The sequence below is a fragment of the Brienomyrus brachyistius genome, chromosome 9 (assembly GCF_023856365.1).
Source record: "Brienomyrus brachyistius isolate T26 chromosome 9, BBRACH_0.4, whole genome shotgun sequence".
Classification (NCBI taxonomy): Eukaryota; Metazoa; Chordata; class Actinopteri; order Osteoglossiformes; family Mormyridae; genus Brienomyrus; species Brienomyrus brachyistius.
In genome coordinates, this window is record NC_064541.1 from 18,110,703 (window position 1) to 18,130,943 (window position 20,241).

The following is a 20,241-nucleotide window of genomic DNA, read 5'->3' on the forward strand; positions in this document are numbered from 1 at the left end:
TGAGTTAATGCTGACTTCACTTTTCATTTTAGATAGCCATTAGTTCACCTCAGGGGGACATACGCAAAATAATTTAAGGCAGGGGGAAACCATGGGTTATTTCGACCACAAAAACAAAGAACTCCTACAGACAGTAACATTTATAATAGACTGCACCTCAGCTGTTTTCACTTTTCTTATATTTTGAGAAATGAAAATGTGGTAAGGATTCAGGGCTTTTTCAACAACATCAACAACTTCAAAAAAAAATATATAATAATTAAAAGCACCTTCAACAAATTATTGACAGTTCTGACTATGACAACAACTTCAAATATGTCAGTTTCATATTCGTTTCCGAAAGTTCGACCTTCAGCAATTAACAATAGGGGTATAATTATGGTACAATAATTTTTCCAGGTATCTTCCAACCAGGTGAACATTTATGATGTTCAGAAATTGACACTCCAATGCCTCCTGCATTGCAGTGGTTTTATTTTCTTGAATTCTGTTCTCAGTCATATGTAAAGTTTGCATTAGTCTTATTGGATTTTTTCAGAACAGCGCGAATGCACTGCTTTTGACCAATCATGTCATGCAACACGCGTAATTAACAACCGCATTTAAGGTGGACTCAACTGACCAACGCCGAAGTAGTAAATTTAATGAAGATGGCTCGAGATACGAATTAACAGTAGAACACACCCAATGGTACAACAAACCGTGACAAAAACATACTAATTACTATTCGCATACATTATGCCACTGATGATAAGCATTAGTTTAACGTTTATTGAAGTAATAAATACATTGACTCGTGATCCTATCCAGTATAAATGGTGAGAAGGCTGGTGGATGGGTGAATATATTAAAGTAAAATATAAATAGTGTATATAACAATAACGTGGACCCTACGACAGACTGTGAAAAATGAACGACTGTGAATACAAAGAGGACGCCATTAGTTCCGGGCGCCATTAAATAGGAGCGCAGCAGGAACAGTTACTCCGCAAGTCCCAGAAATCCCACGTGAGGGACGTCAAACGCGTCACGGACTATATAAGCAGGTCACCCTCCTTCGCAGCCTCATTCCAGGATTTGTGTAGAGGTGAGTATGGTGCTGGAGTCCATCCTCAGTACTGCAGGAAAAAAAAAAAAAAAAAAAAAAAAAAAACATCATTGCGCATTTGAAAATAATAATCCTACCCATCAAAGAAACATACCCACATGACATTCTGCCGGTTTGTATGTATTATCAGTGCATTAGTCGCTAATTTGTACTTATCTTTCCCCACTCGATTGCAGGTCTCATCCCTTCCTGTGAAGATTGATCGTCGAGGATTTTGAAGAGAAATGCCAAAAACGACCTGATTTTTTTTTTGCTCTATCAATTAATGGACGATTGATGTTTTTTTGTCTCCACCTTTTGTTCCCGAGGGGAAAAGCTTTGCCTCTATCAAAAGCCCGCCCATAAATGGCCAAAACGCCAATTTGAAGTCCTATATATTTGAGCTAGCTGGTTAACTAATCATGAGCTTATTTAATTAGGCTGTTGTATCAACTGATTTGTTGCTTTTAAGCACAAACCATTTTACCAGAGGCGCTGAAAGGAGATACTGATAGTAAGTGTCGATTTTTCAAAGACATTTAAATTATGCACCGGCCACAGTTTGTTTAAAATGGAATTGCTATGAAACATAGCGAGCTAGCTAACCTGCAAAATTGGTTTTGATAAGTGTAGCTAGCTAGCCAGTCGCTGTGCATTTTGCAGTCTCGATTAATAAGGGCTATTGTGGCCATCGGTTAAAGTTATTTATGAGCTCACACGATAAAGACGTCGGGGGGCTAGTCGCTTGGCATGTAAAAAACCTCGGCGTCTTTGTGTGTGAGACGAGTTACCAAACAGTAAATAGGCATTAACTAGCATCCTGGCTATATATATGTGTGTCTGAGTGTGTGAATATATAAAAAATATAAGCAATCTCCCCATAAAGATTGCCTCACATTAAGGTAGGACTTGGCATAATATATATTTTTTCGTCAAATCTCTGAATCTTTCCCCCGCCAGATCCATGGACAGTACAATATAAATATAAAATGCTACTTTTACCGACGAGCCTATGGATTCCTCTATAGCGAATAGAGAAGTGGGGGTGGAATGCCAGCTATTATTTATCTGCACGCAGTCCCGCCGGCTAGCCGGCGTTAGCCGTGTCGTCGCCAGCCGAAAGCGAATAAACTTAAAGCTTAGCCGTACGGCAGGAATTGCAATCTGGTGATAAAGATTGCAAACTCGTAGCGCCGCGGATAAAATGTGGGATTTTCATTACGGGACGGTAGTTTTATTTGTTCGGAAGCGTGAGACGGAGACAAGATGGCGGCCGAGCTGTTGTTTTATCTCGGGCGAGAGAGAAGGAGGAGGCCGCGCGGAGACAAAGATGACGAGCGGATAGCGGCACCATCTGTGCTCGGCGCTGAAGAGAAAACTCTGAAAATCGGCCGATTTGCAAAAAAGAAGATTAAGATTTACGCACTTGTGATTATATAACGCTGGATATTAGCAAGCAGCGTAGCTAATATTTATGAATGTTTACCAAGGCGCTTCGGTGACAATGGCGAAGACTTTCCTTCTCACTCAGGAAACCAAATGAGGCCATTGCGCCTCGGTTATAATCAGCAGATTTACGCTGATGTTTTTCTTTTTTTTTTTTTTTTTTTTTGGTCTACAGACTTTTCCCCCTCGTTTTAAACTACTTTACCCAGGCACGTTTTTTTTCCAGAGGAATCGCGATTGTGCGCATTAATGTGAAGCTTTAGGTTAGAACTTGACAAAAATAATGTGTATTACACAAAAAGTTGTGCAGTGCGCTTATTAGTGAAGTAAAACTTAACAAAGCTTTAGAAATAATTTATAAGGTAGTTTATACATCAGACTACCAGACATCCACGACTAAAGGTCATGACAGACAACCCAGAAAGGTTGAATGTATACATTCAGCTTTATAGGCATTCTGGCGGCTGGGTAAAAATTTGCAGACATAGTTTTGCCTATGTGTGTAAATGGAAATAATCTATTGATAGATCTGTACAGTATTGTTCATTGTCTCACACTATAAATATCTCAGTTTGAACATGATTAATAATTTAATTTTGTACTGTATTGTGGTTAAAATGTCATTCTGGGAGAATGGGAACCACCTTAAGAGTCAGAATGGTTAATGCTCCCTTTTTGACATTGTTGTTTTTTGGACATGTTATGCAAGTTTCATTACTTTACTGGTAAAAAAATATAATGAAAAATAAAGTATCTAGAGTATATACTGATATAAGTGTAATGTGATAAACATTGGGAGTGACAGTTTGTATACACGATTCTTTAGTAAATCTTTTTTATTAGTTAAAATTTTATGATTAATTTGAAAGAATAAGTGATAAATAGATACACAGTCAAAGATGAATTACAGATTCTTGACAAGAATGTTGTTACATATCTGTGGTTAATTACCTTTTTTTTCTATGATGGTGGCCAATGAATGCCTCTGTTGAAATCAAATATGCCCTGTCTTCAGAAATCAATATTAGTGGTGTATACAAAGAAGCAAATAATGAGTTTCACTTATAGTAGTGAGTACACCAATAATTAAATCATTACAGTTAACCCAATTCTCTTAGATCAGTCAAATCCACTGTAAGTATCCACAATATATATGCGATTTGCTATTGCCATGTAATTTAGATGAGGATGTGAATAATTAAGAAAAAATGTTCCACTTAATTTCAATGTAATAGAAAAAGCTTCAACAAAATCCTAGAATTAATCGTACATTTCACTGAACTGAACAAGATGACAAAAAACGCTTTCATTTCTGAAATGTGGTCTGTTCCTGTAGAGGGCAGTATCGAGTTTAAGAACATTGCAGCGCCTTTGTACAAATAAAATTTATGAAACTATTTGCAATATCAAGACAAATTACACGTTTGTTTATTTAAGCTACTTCCGTTAATTTATTGATTTGTGATTCTCTTGAAGTAGTTACTGGGGTGTTTTAAATTGTTTTCATTATACAGGTATGTATAGCATACTTGTCAGCAGGATGTCAGAGATATTTCATCCTTTTTGGAATGCAGTTTACTTCATTTCCATTGCTAATTGGAGAAAATTAAATCTGTATGCAAGTTATATATACATATATAATACATATATAACTTGCTTTCTTTTTTGCAGCTTTTCACAAGTAAGATTTTCACGTGTTCAGTACCATAACTCTTTTTGAAATAGCATTTATATGTATAATATGTATGGAAACTGGTTAATTCCAATTCATCCCGTTGTAGATATTCATCTACTTTCCAAACACGAGCTAATTATTGATATTAGCCCGCTTTATTTTCCGTAGCCAAGTACTGGATGTTTTCAGAGTAACATATTTTTCCTTGCATCTAACCCAGTTGGTGAAGAAACTGATGCAAGTGAAATCTAAATGGAAATTATATGAAGTGTGACATCTCCAGAAAAAGATAATGGTTGTTAAAATTATGGTGCAAAATAGATGCTGTTATCCTGGAGCACTAATTCAGAATCATCTCTGTAACTGAAAGTGTCCTGAAAAATAAAGAAAAATGTGTCTCGTAAAGTACATAAAACTTATTCTGGCGTTTGCTTTTAAGTTGGATTCCACTATCTAACTAACTAAGTTCTTTTGATATATATAATACGGTTCTGCTCAGTCATGGAACACATGAAGGTCGATAGAAGGAACCTAAAGATCAAAAGAGAAATTACCGTGTATCATGTGATAACTGCTAGCTAGGAAGCCACGACAAACATTTCTGGCTGTGCCCATTTATTTTTGATAATCCTCTGAAATTCCGTGTAATTTCATGGTATGAATACTAACCCGCATAAGTCAAACACTGACTATTCTGAGATTTTGTGTAATTGTCCAGAGCTGATGCCCTGTTCTATAAGGTGCTTTTACATCACAGTATCAATACTGAGAGTATCAATTTTGTAGCTGTTGTGTAATTCTTCCCCTGTCTCCATGTTTCTCAGGAATGGCCCCTGTGGATCCCAGAGAAGTATTAAAGGAGGTGGAGAATTTCTTGGGGAAAGATGGGGAGTTACGCAGCCTGGAAGGAGTCGCCAAGATATTTGGGTAGGGCAGGCCTCTGAACTCCCCCGCCACCCCGTAGTTGTTTTACTTTCCTGTGGGTAACCCTGACAGCTGTGCTGCGATGGCTTCTGGGTAGTGTAGTACACAGCAAAGCCAATGAGAGTTATAGAAAGGCCCAAAGAAATTAAGGGATTATTTTTCAGGTGTGATTCTGCCTTTGTCTACATAAAACATGCATATGTAAGAGTATTGAAATTATTCATTTGCAGCTTGATGAAGGCATCCCAGAAGATGGTCTGTCGATGTATGTACCTAAATATCTTACTGCAGACTAAATCTCATGATATCCTTAACAGGTGAGTTAACATTTTCCTCTGTCTTCTCTCTCATTGAAAGTGTCTTTATTATCTAAGCAAACATGTTGTACGTGTTATAGTGAAAAGAAATGATGACATGATACTTTATTTGTCCTTTGTATAACAATATGAGTACAAGTACATAGGAATTCTTTAGTTTTCAGAAATCCCATTATTGTTCTCCTATGAGACATATACAGTACCAAACAAAAGCCTGGACACACCTGCTTTTATTGAATTTGCCTTGAAGCAATGAAGTAATGCATATCAAATGGTGCGACAACCAAGGGAAGTGTTCAGCATCTCAAAATCGTCTCATTTTAGACTCTTCACAATAGCCCCCATTTGGTTTTACGACACCGTTGCAGATCCTTAGTGTTTTTCCCACCCAGCTTTCCTGGGATGCTTCTCCCACAGTCCTGAAGGAGTTTCCACAAGCTCCGGACTGCCTTGCTCTGGCTTTTTGATCCGATCCAGCGCTATGGGCTTTAGGTCAGGGGCAGCTCATGGGTGACTTAATGCCCTTGTTCCCGGTCGTACATTATATTTAAGTACATTTTCAAACACAGGTTAGATCAGCTACAGATTTGTATAGATTGTTCTGTCGGTTTTCATAAAGTCCTAGAACATCCGTGTAACCTAATGTAGATTACACATAGCTCTCCAGGCATAGTGAGATTTGATTAGGTTCAATGAACCTGCCATTCTTATCCACCATCCATACTCACAGTCATAGGGTTGTTTGTTGTATTCACTTTATGAATCCAGTGCTGTGTATTTCCGCTTTCTGTATACACTGTTGTCTCATCTTTGTTATGTTTACTTAATCACTGCTATTGCGAGACTTTGCACACAAGTTTTTTGTTCATTTGTGTGTACTAGGTGTCAAACAATATACAAAGTGATCTGATTTGTTTTGCACGAGCTTTGTGGTGTTTGCATTGCCCCTCGTACCCGTTACACACTTGCATTTCCTTCATGTCATCTCAGGTTTATCCGAGTGGGGGGGTACAAGCTTCTGAATGGGTGGCTGACCTACTCGAAATCAACTACCAACACCCCCTTGCTGCAGTCGATCCTGCTTACTTTACAAAAGCTGCCTCTCACAGTCGACCATCTCAAACAGGTACTCTCCTCGTGACCCAAACGTGACCTTGGGCGCTTACAGAGCGATCCCGGCCCTTCGGTACAGCTCACATAGTTTTTCATTTTCGCGCTAAGAGCAGAAGGCCGTGATTAAGAAAAGTAAAAATGTCCCAGATGGCACGCAAATTGGGTTTCTATAAGCCGCCCAGTTCGCCCGCACCACTGTTAAGGCGTGCGGTTTCCGGCGTCTCTTACAGAACAACACAGCGAAACTGGTCAAGCAGCTGAGCAAGACCGGCGAAACGGAAGGTGAGTCAGGCGCGTGTGTGAAGCCTCCTCCGATTAAGCGAGGTGCGACAGTGTGGGCAGAGTGCACTAATGGTGAGTGACTCATCTCCTTCAGAGCTCAGGAAGCTGGCCACGGTTTTGGTGGACGGATGGATGGCAGTAATCCGCTCCCAGAGTGTGGGAGCTTCCAGTGGAACTTCCCCATCAGGTACATACAGTATCTCGACCTCTCACCCTCCGAGTCATCCTACTATATTTTTTTGGTCATGGGCTGCTTGCGGCTTGAGGTCTCGTTTTAAGGTGGCGCTGTGTGGGTGATGGTGAATAACGGAAGCTTTACTGCTCTTAGATAAAAAGAAGAAGAAAGAGGAGGGGAAATCCCGAGGGGGAGAGGCGAAGGCTGATACAGGGAAGGTTCCAGAAGAAGAGAAGAAGAGGGAGAAGCCCAAAGCGCACGCCCCCAGTCATGCCAAGTTCCGATCTACAGGTCTGTGCTGGGCTTCTGCCAAGTCCCTCACAAATACACCTATCCAGGATCTCACAACCAATAGAAATGCACAAGGAGTAGTTTTCAAATTATCATAGTTAATGTTTTTAGATTTTGTTGTGTCAGAAATAGAAGTTTTCTCTTCCATTGCTCTGCTGTTCTGGGGGCGCTGGCTATAATCTCTGTCTGTTACCATCAGGCTTGGAAGTTGACACCCCAGGCCCATTACCGGCCAAAAAACCCCCACCTGTGCTCCAGCTAGGAGACAAGTACAGCATTAAACCTGTTGTGCTCAAGAGGCCTAGGTAAGTAGCCTCTTATTTGTATAATCGCCTGGAAAAATGTTATTGGCAATAAACAAGAATAAAAATCTGCTTAAGAAAGATATGTGTATGAAATTCTTACATCAGTATAGACTTCCAGTTATGGAGCTCTTCTCTAAGCGTTTGTATTTCACTGTAATTCAGTTTTAGGTGCCACCTAGTGGCCATGCAGCATTAGTGACTTTCAAAATCTGTCGTCCGCAGCACCTCACAGGCAGATGTCCCCCTAGCGGAGAAGAAGTACAAACCGCTCAACACTATGCCCAACTCCACTAAAGAGATCAAAGTCAAGATCATCCCAGCACAACGTGAGAATCATGTGTTACTCAAATTCACTGATCCTTTGGTAATGCTTAACTGTGCCTTCATAATGCATTTATTATGCATTCACAGAACATTCATAAGCAACATGTAATTATTGCATTCATATTTTCAATGAACAAGACAGGACAGCTGTAATATACATTAATAACGACCATTATAATTGTATAATCATGTAATGTTTGGTATTACTTATGGTATGTTAGGATGTTGAGCTATACTTACATGCACTCTACAAATGCATTATAAAGGCATTATGAATGTGTGGTACTGATCTTTCAAATGTGCTTGTTTATATCTTTGCGTATGTCCACTGTTTGATGACTGTGATTTTTTACATGAGTTGGAATTTGCCCATTGTCTTCAGTCTACTGATAGTGTTTGACAAATGAAAAGAATTTTTATGAAGTCATCTATTTAAGTAATATGTATATTCGTTTAAAACCAAAAGCCATTCACCGACGGCTGTGTAAAGACAGGTTTGTTTTTATGGTGCTACGGGTGTCTCATTATGTTGTTTTGGGTTATTTTGTAAGAGGTTTCTGAGAAAATGCATTTGTTTCACCCTCCTAAAATAACTGATTTTTGGAGGTACTTCTTTCTCATTGGCCAGCGATTAAATATTACCGTGTGTTTTGCTGTAGATATATGTAGATGAGATTAGTTGAGTTTGATCAGGTTTGCACTTTATTGTGTAACTCATTAAATGTGTATTACAATCATCTTTCTTCAGCTATGGAGTGTACAGGCTTCCTGGACGCTCTCAACTCTGCCCCGGTACCTGGTTTTAAGATCAAAAAGAAGAAGAAGGTTCTCTCTCCAACATCTAACAAGGTGTCTCCCCCCCCACCCGTGAATCAGCCCCCTCATAGTACAATGTAAATGTAGCAGGATCAAGTCTTAATATCTACTACATCTTTCTATCTACTAATATCTCTGGGTTCTGTTTGTGTAACAGTCCTGTCCACTGGAGAGCAAGGCCCTGTGTCCATCATCCCAGAACAAGCAGTCATCGCCTGACCGGCCCGCCTCCCAGACCCCCCCTCATGAGCCTCCGGACCTGGAGCAGCCAGGAACGCCGGTGCCCTGCGACGACACTGAGGTCATGGACGCCGGTGAGCTTGCCAGCATCGCTCCTCTGTGGCATGTCCTCGCAGCGGGACTTTGCGCTCACATCGCATTTTAATACTTCAGAGTGCCATCTGTCACTGCACTGTGCATCTGTACGTGTGTCATCCGAACAGGTGCTCTCCTGTCCGGCACATTTAAAAGAAAAGATTGGTAGTTCTGTAGGGACTGGCAGTTTAAGTAAATTGGTGTTTTATTGAGGGATAATTTATGTACCTAATAAAAAAATGTATGTGTTGTTTATCCGCAGGGAGTTTGAATAAATGCTTAGTAAGAGCTGTGCATGCCCTTAGAGAGACACTGCATCTTCATTCATAGAGACTGTCTCGCTTAAAGAAATGATGTAGCTACAAGCACGCTTTCTGGAATATTGTTCTGCTCACTTAAGCTTCTGAACCTTCGCAGAGGAGAAGCCTAATGCTCTGTCTGAGCCTCGTGGAGAGGAGGAGGTGCTGACCAAGAAAGGGAAGAAGAGGAAGAGCGTCCGCTGGGTGGAGGAGCCGCATCTGAAGGAGTACTTCTACTTTGACCTTGATGAGACTGAGAGAGGTGAGCAGAAGAGAAGGCGGAAACGCAAACGTCCGAGGCCGTCAAAGAAAATGTTTAAAGTTTGCTTATTGGTTCTCCTGAGGGCTGCGTAACTGGGGCTTTAGGGTGACCTGCTCTGGACACTGTGATTGGTCTGCGTAAGCATAACACTTAGCTGTTGCCCGGCCGCTCTCTCCTGTGCCCGTCAGTGAACGTCAATAAGGTGAAGGACTTCGGAGAGGCGGCGCGGAGGGAGCTGATGATGGACAGGCACGCGTTCGAAGCCGCCCGGCGCCTCTCGCACGACGCCATGGAAGAGATGGTAGCGTGGACGCCCCCTAGGCCTCTCACCTACTCCGGCTGCCTGGTCACCCCCGGCACGAGCAGCAGCGAGAGGCACACCCAAAAGGACCGTGAGATGGGCATTCTGCAGGAGATCTTCCTGAGTAAAGAGAGGTAACCCCATCTGATCTGCGCGGCCTGGCCGTAGGCGGCCTGCTACCACTCACACAACATCCACGTTACATGATGGTTAATACTAGGGACGCGTGATATATCGGTTAGCGTATCAGTATTGCCTGGAGTTTACTAAAAATCAAGACGTCAGCATGGGACCGATCGGTCAGTCTTGGTTGATATTCCTACTGGATATTTACACTTCAGTCTTTATTCAGAGGTAGCAGCACAAAAATTGATGGAGATAATTGGGCAGTCAGTCGTTTTCCAAAGTTGAGGACTATGGGTTTTGTCAGGTAATTTACCACTCACTATAGTCTCCAAAGTCGCTACTGATGTCTCACTGCCTGAATTATGTGACGTGTTTGTTGCACACATTCACGACATAATCATCGAGGTAATCATCACCCCCCCCATCAGTTTCCCTTCTGATATTAAGCAAAAATATATCGGTCATCGATACTGGCCGAAATTTCATCAGCTGCTAATTATACCTCTGATCTGTCTCAATGGGTTTGTATCCTCCTGTATGTATAGGTAGGCAGTGAGCAGACAGTAACTCTGAAATGTCTATGACAATGTGTCAAGGCTGTATAATCGAGTATGTCGCTGTATTGTAAATGTTTCCCTGCCAATGTCCCCAGCGTCCCAGACAGTCCACAGGAGCCAGACCCAGAGCCGTACGAGCCTGTGCCCCCCCGCATCATACCCCTGGACGAGGTTGGTGCATAAGCCACGCTGGCTTGTAGTCTTCCTTTGTCTGAGTGCAGTTTTTCACCGGCATCCCTTCACACAGGACTCTGGCTCGGTGGAGGAGCCCTTCCTGGAGGCCACAGACGCGTCAGGGTCGGGCAACTACGCTGCCGGGGCTGCCGAGGGCGCCAAGCTGCCGCCCGTCTTGGCCAACCTCATGGGCAACCTGGGGAGCGGGGCGCTGGGCTCCCAACAGCAGGGGCCATCGGCTGTGCAGGAGCTGCTCACGTCCATCATGGTGAGGCAGGGGGCTCCTGTATATCGGAGAAGCACTATTGTCATTTATTGTGATGGTCAAGATATTAAACCCAAATGCACTGAAGGCTGGGTGTGTTTTTTTGCCCAGTTTGGTGAACGCTTTTATCCCGAGATGCAGTTTGTGGGTCGTGTAGTCGGGCTGACAGCGTGCTCTGGCTGACTGTGCCTCTCCCCACTTTCAGGGCGCGCCAAGCAACCAGTCGGCCGAGGACCTGATCAAACAGCCTGACTTCTCGGACAAGATAAAGCAGCTTCTCAGCTCCCTGCAGCAGAGCCAGCCCCAGGCCCCTGCCGCTGCGCCCCCCCCAGGTACGCGCCCCCATGCCCTGTCTAATAAAATGTTTGAAAAAATGCCCATCAGACTCATCAACTCTGACAGTATTTTTTGCCAGTGTTTTTTCTCTTAAAGGGAGGCAAAATTTCTGCTCTGAATAAATAACATATTGAGGCTTTTATTGCTGTTTGATTGATGCTTCATAGAAGTTCAGGAAGAACCATCTAATGCTGGTATATTGTGGTACATTAATGTGATGCATGTTTCTCCCCCCCCCCCACCTCTGTATGTGTTTTGTCTGTGTTGCTCCTCGCCGTTGCCAGTGAGCACAGGCTTGCTTGGTCATGGCCCTGGCATGGGCATGAACATGGGCATGAACATGAATGCCAACATGAACATGAACAGGAATATGTCGGCGCCCATGAACGGAGGCTACCCCCCAAATAACCCACCAGCCGGCGGCCGGTTCCCCCACCCGCCGCCGCCGCCTCCACACGGCCACGGGCCCCCCTTCCCCCCCGGCGGTGGGGGCCCCAGGTCGATGGGCCCGCCACCTCCTCAGGGGCGCGGCGGAGATGGTGGAGGCTACTGGGGGGAGGAGCCAATGAGGGGAGGCCCCCACCGAGGAGGCGGAGGGAGCCATTTCCATCGTGGCAGGGGGGGCCGGGGAGGCGACTCCGGGTTCCGCGGGCGAGGTGGACGCGGCGGCGGCCCCCAGCAGGACTCGGGGTTCAGAGGCCAAGGCGGACGAGGGGGTGGTCCTCAGCAAGACTCCGGCTTCCGGGGGCGAGGAGGACGGGGAGGAGGTATTATTAATCTTTAAAACGATGCATGTTGGTCTGTTCAGCCCTCAGAGAAGTTGCATTGCTGCAGGTGTGATACTAATCTAACCCTTTCTGGCAGACATGTCCAAGAGGCCCGTCTGCCGGCACTTCATGATGAAAGGAAGCTGTCGATATGAGAGCAACTGCGCCTTCTACCACCCAGGAGTGAACGGCCCACCGCTGCCCTGAAGGTCCCTCCACACATAGCCAGCATGGCTGCAGGCATCTCCACGAGGGGAAAGAACTTATTTAGCTCGTTCCGGGCCCCTTTCTCCTGTTTTACATTTTATTTTTTTCGGGAGAGAAGATGATGGACAAACGCCACTCCAGACGTGCGTCAATCGACGCATTTAAACATTTCAAACCATCGGGAAAAAACGTCTCATTTTACTGGGTTTCCCTTCCGATTTCTTGGAGTGTAGTGGCATGATCTTTATTTTGTCGTTTTTCCAGGCCCTGCCTAAGGAAAAATGACCTAAAGCCTGAAATTTGAGTTGATTACAGCAAAAATATCTGGTTAAAGATTGCTATACTTGCTAACCACTAATGCAGAATGGAGCGATGTCCATCTGTATCTTATTTTTAAAGTGTCACTGTCCCACAATTTTTGATCCTGATCGAGCACAGCAGCCTCGATTTTAGATGTTTGTATAATGGTGACCATTATTTCTATAATATTCTGATTTATTTCTTTACTAGGGGTTAAGAAAATGAGAGGTCCTGGTTGTGATACCAAACCTTCCGGGTTGTGAAGGCCAGGGGGGCTGGGAGGGTGTGGGACCAGCAGAGCAGGCTTCAGTGTCAAGCTGCTTTGGACCTGAGGGGCTCTTCCTCATGTTGAAAACAATGTATTTAAAGAAGACACACTCTCATCTCGTTCTCATCCTGTCCGTGTATTTGAACAAGACAGGTGGATGATCAGTTTGGGACAAAGTCAGCTGCGTACTTCAAATGTGGACATCAGTACTGCAGTCTGCGCTGAAGTTCAGCATGCAGCACTGATGCGGCTTTAGGATTTCGAGGTGCGGTCCGAGAGGTTTTCAGCTAGCTTGCCGACATGACGGTGATATGTAAGATCTGTTCTTTTCTGTTCGGTGATGCGTAAATGTGCCAAATGAATTGCGGGGAAATACAAGGGGAAATTCTGTCCGTCGGTATGCGATCGTTGGCGCATCATTTAAGACACCACTGTCATTCCATCCATAATTCCTTTTATGGAACATTCTAGGTGTTAATCTGTCATCAGCACAGAACAGAAAAAAACTGTACAGATTCAAATTAAGCTCTCATTTCTGTTAGAGATAAGCGATAATGTCCTTAAGGTATAGACCCAAAGTATAAGCTAAAAACACTGAACGCTAAGAAGCTAGTATTGCAATGGGGTGGAAAGACCAATAGTGTATTGAAACCACTGTTCTGCCTACTTAAAGTTTTTAAATGGTAAATATGTGTCAGTTTTAACAGTTTTGTATATCAGATGATGCTTAGTATTTTATTTTTTAAATAGGCCAGCTTTGATGCAAGCATGTAACACTTCAGTATGGCTTTGTGGAACCAGGCAGTGTTTACCTAGTTATGCCCAGGTATCCAGGCCTGTCTGGGAAACTAGTCAATTGTTTTCTGTGAAAACATCAGCATTCCTGTCTCATGTGGGACTGTATTTAATTTTTCCCAGATTCCTTTTTTTGTATGTATCTGCTAGTAGGATTTTGATGTCACACACATGCCGTTTGATTTGTATCAAGTTGTGGGTTGTACACTGCAGCATAGACACCCATTTACATGCAACTCTTTGTTGGCCTGCAGGTTTTTTATGTCAATAAATGTTGATCGATTAAAGACTATTTTTAAATCTTGTGTCTGATCTGTTTGTCCTTTTACATTATAATTCAATTTTGATGCGTGTTCTCCATCTGTACTGTTAAACAATACCAAAGCACCGTGTGAAATGTCAGTTTACTCCTTTAGAAATGCAAGAAAGGTCTCCAGTACAACCTGAGTGCATGTGAATCTAGTTACTTCGAACTCTAAACTCTCATTGAGGGTTATGCTCAACCTGTGGGAGATACTCTGGATGTCCTGTTCTTAGCTGCACGTTGTCGCTTTATGAGTTTTAGCTAGAGAACTAATTTCAACTATAATATGACAAATGTTGTTTTGAAATGAGATCATATTCTCAGCAAACAGAATTTTTAAAAGACTTCAATATGTCTATAGAATATACAGTACCTCTTGTTGCCGATGACTGAGCAGAGATGAGGGAACATTGGAATTTGTTGGGGAAAAGATATTGTTGGCTCATTGCATTGGTAAGGGGATAGACGAATTCAAACTGAGGAGAAGCGCATATCATATCCATAGATTCTTTTTCATGACTATATTGTGATGGTAGTGAGCAAATGTGTGATGAAAACCCCAGGAATACGGCAGTTTCTGAGAGGCTGCAGCCATCATATCTGGCCCCAAACCGTTTTCAGAATCACTTAGATCACATATATTAGACATTCTGATGCTTAGCCAAACAGTAACCCAGTCTGAGTGCTGTATGCATTTAGTTGTAACCACACTATCTGGTAGAGCAGGCTCTTTGAGCAGCAGGTCTACCTTATAAGCAGCCCACTAAGTGTACGTTGAGTACTATACTTGGCATTTTACTCAAAGCATTTCCCTTAAACACGTCATACTGTTACTTTTACACGATGAAGAATGAAAGTACAAGAATGCTGATATCATCTGAGCCAATATATATGATGTTGAACACACTTGTAGTTTCGTCTGCCTCCTTTCCTCATGGTTCTCGCTCTATTCAGCAGCACCAGGTTCTGGGAGGGAGCGAAAATGTGGATTGTATGGAGTCCCCAGGGACCAGCAGTTTCCCTGTCATGTCTGAGGTGGAATTACATATTAGAGAGTCTCATCCATTCGCCTTTCAAATGCTTAAGCTGCTGTCGGTTGTGTAGGAGCTTGGAGCCCAGGTAGCTTATCATACAAGACAGGGGAACGCACACTCATGCAGAAACCCACGCACGATCACACAATGTGGGCAACTTAGAGGCACCTGTTTACCTAAATGCATGTGTTTGGTTTGTGGCAGGAAATTGACAGAACACTGGGGGGAAACATGCAAACTCCACACCAGGGTATGAGTGGGATTCAAAAGCTGGACGCTGGTCAGGTGCAAACGAAACGAGGTCTGATTTTCACAGGAAACTTGGGGAAGTGCTTATGTTTCAGGTCCTTCTTGAAGTTCTGATCCAACTTTCAGCCAATCGGGAAGCCCTCACAGTGTTTGATGACCAGTTAATAATGTGGGTGGATGTACAGAAGTTCCTGGAACCCCAGGAACCTGCTGTACAGGATCCTCACCCTAAGATCCTGTTGCCCAGGGAGGGGCCCTGACCCTGGTGGCCTCTCTTGCACACAAATGGGAGGGGCCCTTCGCGACGTCTTTTTTACCGCAGAAGCAAATATTGACCTTGTTCTTGGCCAGCTCAACCCTGAGAATGAAGACCGATGCCAAGGACACCTCAGCGTTCCGGCAATGCTGACTCCACTGTCACCTCCCAGGAACCCAGGGACTTCTAGCAGGATATGATGGATGATCCCCCATGGGAATAATCTGGCTGCACACCCCACCCCCACCTTCCTATACATCTCACCGGCCAGGGACCCCAGTGATTGGGAATATTTGTATTAGCTTGGCTGCAATTTTATTCGGTTTTTCTGATAAAGTAGTATTTCAGAAGTATGGAGTCAGAAGTGTATGATTTTATTGTAAATAATTTAAAACATGAGTCTTGCACTTTATTGAGTCCCAGATAATAATAATAATAATAATAATAATAATAACAATAAAATTTGTATTATTATTAAAAATAAAAATAATAAAGCAAACTTTTAAATGGATTTATACAATTTACAACTTGCAACAAATGCAAAAAAACGCAGTTACTGAGCCCAAAACAACACAAGCACTCGGTTCTGGTCTCTCCATCCCTCTGCCTGATACTTTGGGATTGACAAGGTCTTTGTTTGGTCTGAATTACAATATTATTCCTTCTCCCAGGTCGGGGGGAGGGGGGGGACACAGAATCCAGCATGTGCTGCAATGTTAAAACAGACGGTGGGCTACAGAGTCAAGTGCCCCTTCTGCAGGAGCTCCTCGATGGTCTTAAATTCATCCATCGCATGGCTTCCCACTGTATCTCTGAGCCAAAGATACAAATTCAGCTGTAGCTTTGCATTCAACTGTCAAAGGTACAAATCTTGCCATTTGTTATCCAGCGCGCAAAAAGTAATCCGGTCAAAAAACAAAGGATACATTCATTAAACTTATGTTAAGAGATACAAAACCATAGTTTTTTTTTTCCTTTTTTTAGAAGCTTCTTTTTTGAAAAACTCCCAGTTCAGGCTGCATTCATTTGCATTGCAAGTGTTATTGTTTCCTGGGTTAACAGGGACGCCAGCAGCATAGTAAAAAGGGTGTTGACCTTGTTCATGGCTCTGTAAATAAATCCACCCATGTACTAACCAGATCACCCCAAGTAAGTGAAAATGAGCTAGCGGAATGTTTACTCACATCTCCATGGTGACGGGACAGGAAGCCCGCGGGGCTCTGGCTGTTAAGTGAGCTGCTATAACCGTTTTTTGGATCGCTAGAAGCTTTCGGCATATTGACTCAAGTCACACCTAAACAAGCAGAAATAAAATGCTTCCAATGGACCAAATATTTTAGCTTTTATCAACATGTGATTAAAAATTATCTTTAAGTTCATACATTTGTAAATTGCTTTACTGAATGCTATTCACTATGTCCAAGAACTGGGCCTTCATAAATTGCCTGTACAGATATGAACGAATTTGAATAGATTTAGAATGAATATTAATTGATTTGAATAGATGTATGATAAAAGAAGTAGGTGGCCAGTAACTGGAAATCAGTTTGTGCAAAACCATACTAATCACCACACTGTTCGGCTTGGGACCGAAGTGAGTTTCGTGACATGTGTGACTGTGAGAATCATTTTTTGTGCTTCAATGAGTCACACAGCAGCTCTTCGGCCCCTAGGTTGCCCCTTTTCTCCGTGCCTCTGCATTTACACTGACCGCCCGTCCCAGTGAGAGAGCTGCCCATTCTCTGACATGCATGTGGTGATGAGATTATTCATGGCAGTATATTTGCTTGCACTTATATGTACCTTTGTGGATCACTGTAAAAAAATAAACAAGGATCATGTCTCATTCTGTCTTTTTATATTAATTCGTTTAAGGTTTTTCTTTGTTGGTCTGACATCATTATTCTGTTTCCTTGTTGAATATTGAACTACGATCATGTTTGAAACACCTGCAAATGGGGAAAATAAAATCGAATTTATGGATCTGAGGTCAACCAATGATAAAAAGACTAATCACCTTTGTGACGAATCAGAAGCTCGCTTTATGCTTACCTGTCCTTGGACTGGGGCCAAGACAGCACACAAATTAAATCTTATCAAGAGTTATTTTCAAAAGACGATATCAGATCCTCCAGTTTATTAATATGACACTACTGTAAATAGGTTGATGTACATGGGTCAAACACAAATTTAGCCCCATTGTTTTCTCTGGTGGTCTGTGCTTAGAAATTTAAAGGGGCAGAATGGTTTTTACTCTCACATTCCAGTATGAGAGGGGGGTGTGGCCAGGAGGTGTATAAATGAGGCACAAGATGAGTAGTGGAGGAGAGTTCACTGCGACTTGGAGCAAGCACCTGAATAAAGAACAAGGTAACTGGCGCAGGAGAGAAATCCGGAAGCTTTCATAATACAATATCAAGTCTCACTCATTCTCTGTTCCTCACCTTCTCTGATTTTTCCCTTTTCATCATTTATTTTGCATTTACTCTTTCTGTGTGGATTTCATGTATGTGTTATTCATGATATCAGCGTGTCATGTACTCTTCCCATCGCAGAGGACGTCTTGGGCCGCTTTAAGAAGCCATGCATATACTGTATGTGACAGCTATCAATGCATTTGATTGTTTCTTTGTTTTAGAAAGTTGCAAGAATGATTCGGATGCTGCTGTCTGTGCTCCTGGTCCTGGTGACCATCTCCGCCTCACTGGGAAAACCAGAGAAGCCCGTAACCAAGAAGCCAAAGCGGGTCCCCCAGACCCTGTCCAGGGGTACGAGTCTCCCCCACCACTGACCCCCATCAATGACACTGCGGCCAGGTTGCTGCCACTCCAATTACACAATGGAGTCCAGCAAGCTGAAATTCTGGCTTGATCTTCCACCATGCAGTGATGTGCTCTCTCTCATTTCTCTCCAGGGTGGGGTGATGAACTTATTTGGACTCAGACTTATGAGGAGGCCTTGTACAGAGCCAAATCAAGGTAAACGTTTTTTTTATACAGCTAACGGAATGTGAGACACTTTTATGACCATACTCTAATTAACCATACGTGCCTTTGTCATTGAAGCAACAAGCCCTTGATGGTCATCCTTCATCTAGAAGATTGCCCTCATAGCCAGGGTGAGGTACCTTAACAAACCCTTATAGCATATTGAATGAGTCCCGTTAGCTATTTTGCTAATGTAGTACAGCATTGTCTTGTCAGTGTTGTCTATAGTCCACAGAGATGGGCCCTTCTGTCAAAAGGCAAATACAGCAACAAATGTTTTTCCAGTAGCAATCTGATTGAACATGCAAGCAAGCAGAGAGTGTTATTATCATTGCAATCCAAGCCCCAGCAGGCTTAATTGCTTATAACAGAAAATTGTTGGATGGAGTTATAATATTTCCAGGATGTAAATCATCATGAAAATTATGACTTTACGCAGGTTCATCATTTTATAGCCTGTGAATTTTTGAATGTTGTTATTAAATTAAATGTTTCATGTTGTTCATTTGCATGTAGCTTTGAAGAAGGTCTTTGCGAATAACCAGGAGATCCAGAAGATAGCCGACGAGGATTTCATCTTGTTGAACCTCATGGTATGTTAAAATGCATACAGTTCATGAAAAGTATGAAAAATATGTAACAAATACTTATGAATGAGACTTACTGGAAGTTTTAGTGTTTCAAAAATGAAAACGTATATAACAAATTCAGTACACACATGGAATGAACTGCTTCCTGTTTTTAGCGTTCATAGAATTATACATGAAACGGTTTCATTAATAAGGATTTTCACTCTTATTTCAGTATGAAACTACCGACAAGCACCTCTCTCCTGATGGCCAGTATGTTCCTAGAGTCCTTTTCGTGGGTAAGCAGTAAATCTGTCTTTTGTCGCCATGACAATGTCCAATGAACCTGTATTGTAAACCATTTTGGGTTATGAGAAATGGTGGCAAAATGATTTTGCCAACTTGTTAAAGGCAGGATGCATTTCAAATAACCATGACATATCAGAATTCCTTTTCTAAAATGATTTCTGTCTTGTGCAGACCCAACCCTTACCGTCAGGGCTGATATCACCGGCAGATACTCGAATCGCATGTACGCATACGAGCCGTCTGATTTGGAGCTGTGTAAGTATCACCAGAATGATTTCCTTTCTGTTTATACACAGACCTACAATTCTGAACGTGACTGTAAAAACACCATTTAATGCCATTTAAAGACAACAAAAGATAAATGAAACATGTAGCAGATATTTTATGCTTTTTTTTTTGTTTTCCTCTCATCTTCTTAATTAGTGCTCAGCAACATGAAGAAGGCCAAGAAACTGCTGAAGTCTGAGCTATGACTTGTGGGGTTCTCTTCATGACCTTTGACCCATGACCTCTCTGACTTTGTCGTGTCTTAGAAAAGGAACTTCAGTGTCCTGCACTGTATGAAATGTTTGTTTACCGAAGTAAAATAAAGCACTGAAAGTCTTTCTTTAGAGTCAAAGGATATTTCCATTAAAGGATGATCTTATTATTGTTATTTCTTCAGTTAAGAGTCTTATGTAATCAGCTCTTCCTCTTGTTTTTGTCTGTTTAATAAATGATACTCTTCGGAAAAACTGCTTGTCCTTTTAAATGAGCCTTTTATGGGGTTTTATGTTCTGTGGTGGAAGAATGCAGATCACAATCAG

General features: G+C 42.4%; 2 protein-coding genes across 2 annotated transcripts; both read left to right on the plus strand.

Annotated features, from left to right (window-relative positions):
- Positions 1–967: 967 nt before the first annotated feature.
- On the plus strand, positions 968–14,032 carry LOC125749572 (serine/threonine-protein phosphatase 1 regulatory subunit 10-like). The gene is made up of 19 exons (XM_049026980.1): positions 968–1,087; positions 1,285–1,601; positions 5,033–5,135; positions 5,363–5,449; positions 6,440–6,575; positions 6,793–6,844; positions 6,939–7,031; positions 7,173–7,310; positions 7,510–7,615; positions 7,838–7,941; positions 8,688–8,788; positions 8,913–9,069; positions 9,488–9,631; positions 9,820–10,066; positions 10,711–10,786; positions 10,863–11,057; positions 11,260–11,386; positions 11,675–12,157; positions 12,255–14,032. The coding sequence occupies exons 3-19, from the start codon at positions 5,035–5,037 to the stop codon at positions 12,362–12,364; spliced, it is 2,457 nt and encodes an 818-aa protein (XP_048882937.1). The 5' UTR covers positions 968–1,087; positions 1,285–1,601; positions 5,033–5,034; the 3' UTR covers positions 12,365–14,032.
- Positions 14,033–17,862: 3,830 nt separating this feature from the next.
- On the plus strand, positions 17,863–20,169 carry LOC125749604 (anterior gradient protein 2 homolog). Its single transcript, XM_049027031.1, has 8 exons — positions 17,863–17,940; positions 18,209–18,338; positions 18,485–18,548; positions 18,636–18,688; positions 19,074–19,150; positions 19,362–19,425; positions 19,607–19,690; positions 19,859–20,169. The coding sequence occupies exons 2-8, from the start codon at positions 18,221–18,223 to the stop codon at positions 19,906–19,908; spliced, it is 510 nt and encodes a 169-aa protein (XP_048882988.1). The 5' UTR covers positions 17,863–17,940; positions 18,209–18,220; the 3' UTR covers positions 19,909–20,169.
- The last annotated feature ends 72 nt before the right edge of the window (positions 20,170–20,241 follow it).

What these genes read in the sequence shown, in the direction of transcription:
- LOC125749604 (XM_049027031.1), top strand. Translation starts at nt 18,221, where the DNA reads ATGATTCGGATGCTGCTGTCTGTGCTCCTGGTCCTGGTGACCATCTCC. An exon ending in TTGTACAGAGCCAAATCAAG is followed by an intron (nt 18,549 to 18,635) that starts GTAAACGTTTTT and finishes TTGTCATTGAAG; the next exon opens with CAACAAGCCCTTGATGGTCA. An exon ending in TCATCTTGTTGAACCTCATG is followed by an intron (nt 19,151 to 19,361) that starts GTATGTTAAAAT and finishes CTCTTATTTCAG; the next exon opens with TATGAAACTACCGACAAGCA.
- LOC125749572 (XM_049026980.1), top strand. Translation starts at nt 5,035, where the DNA reads ATGGCCCCTGTGGATCCCAGAGAAGTATTAAAGGAGGTGGAGAATTTC. An exon ending in GGAGTCGCCAAGATATTTGG is followed by an intron (nt 5,136 to 5,362) that starts GTAGGGCAGGCC and finishes ATTCATTTGCAG; the next exon opens with CTTGATGAAGGCATCCCAGA. An exon ending in CAAGACCGGCGAAACGGAAG is followed by an intron (nt 6,845 to 6,938) that starts GTGAGTCAGGCG and finishes CATCTCCTTCAG; the next exon opens with AGCTCAGGAAGCTGGCCACG.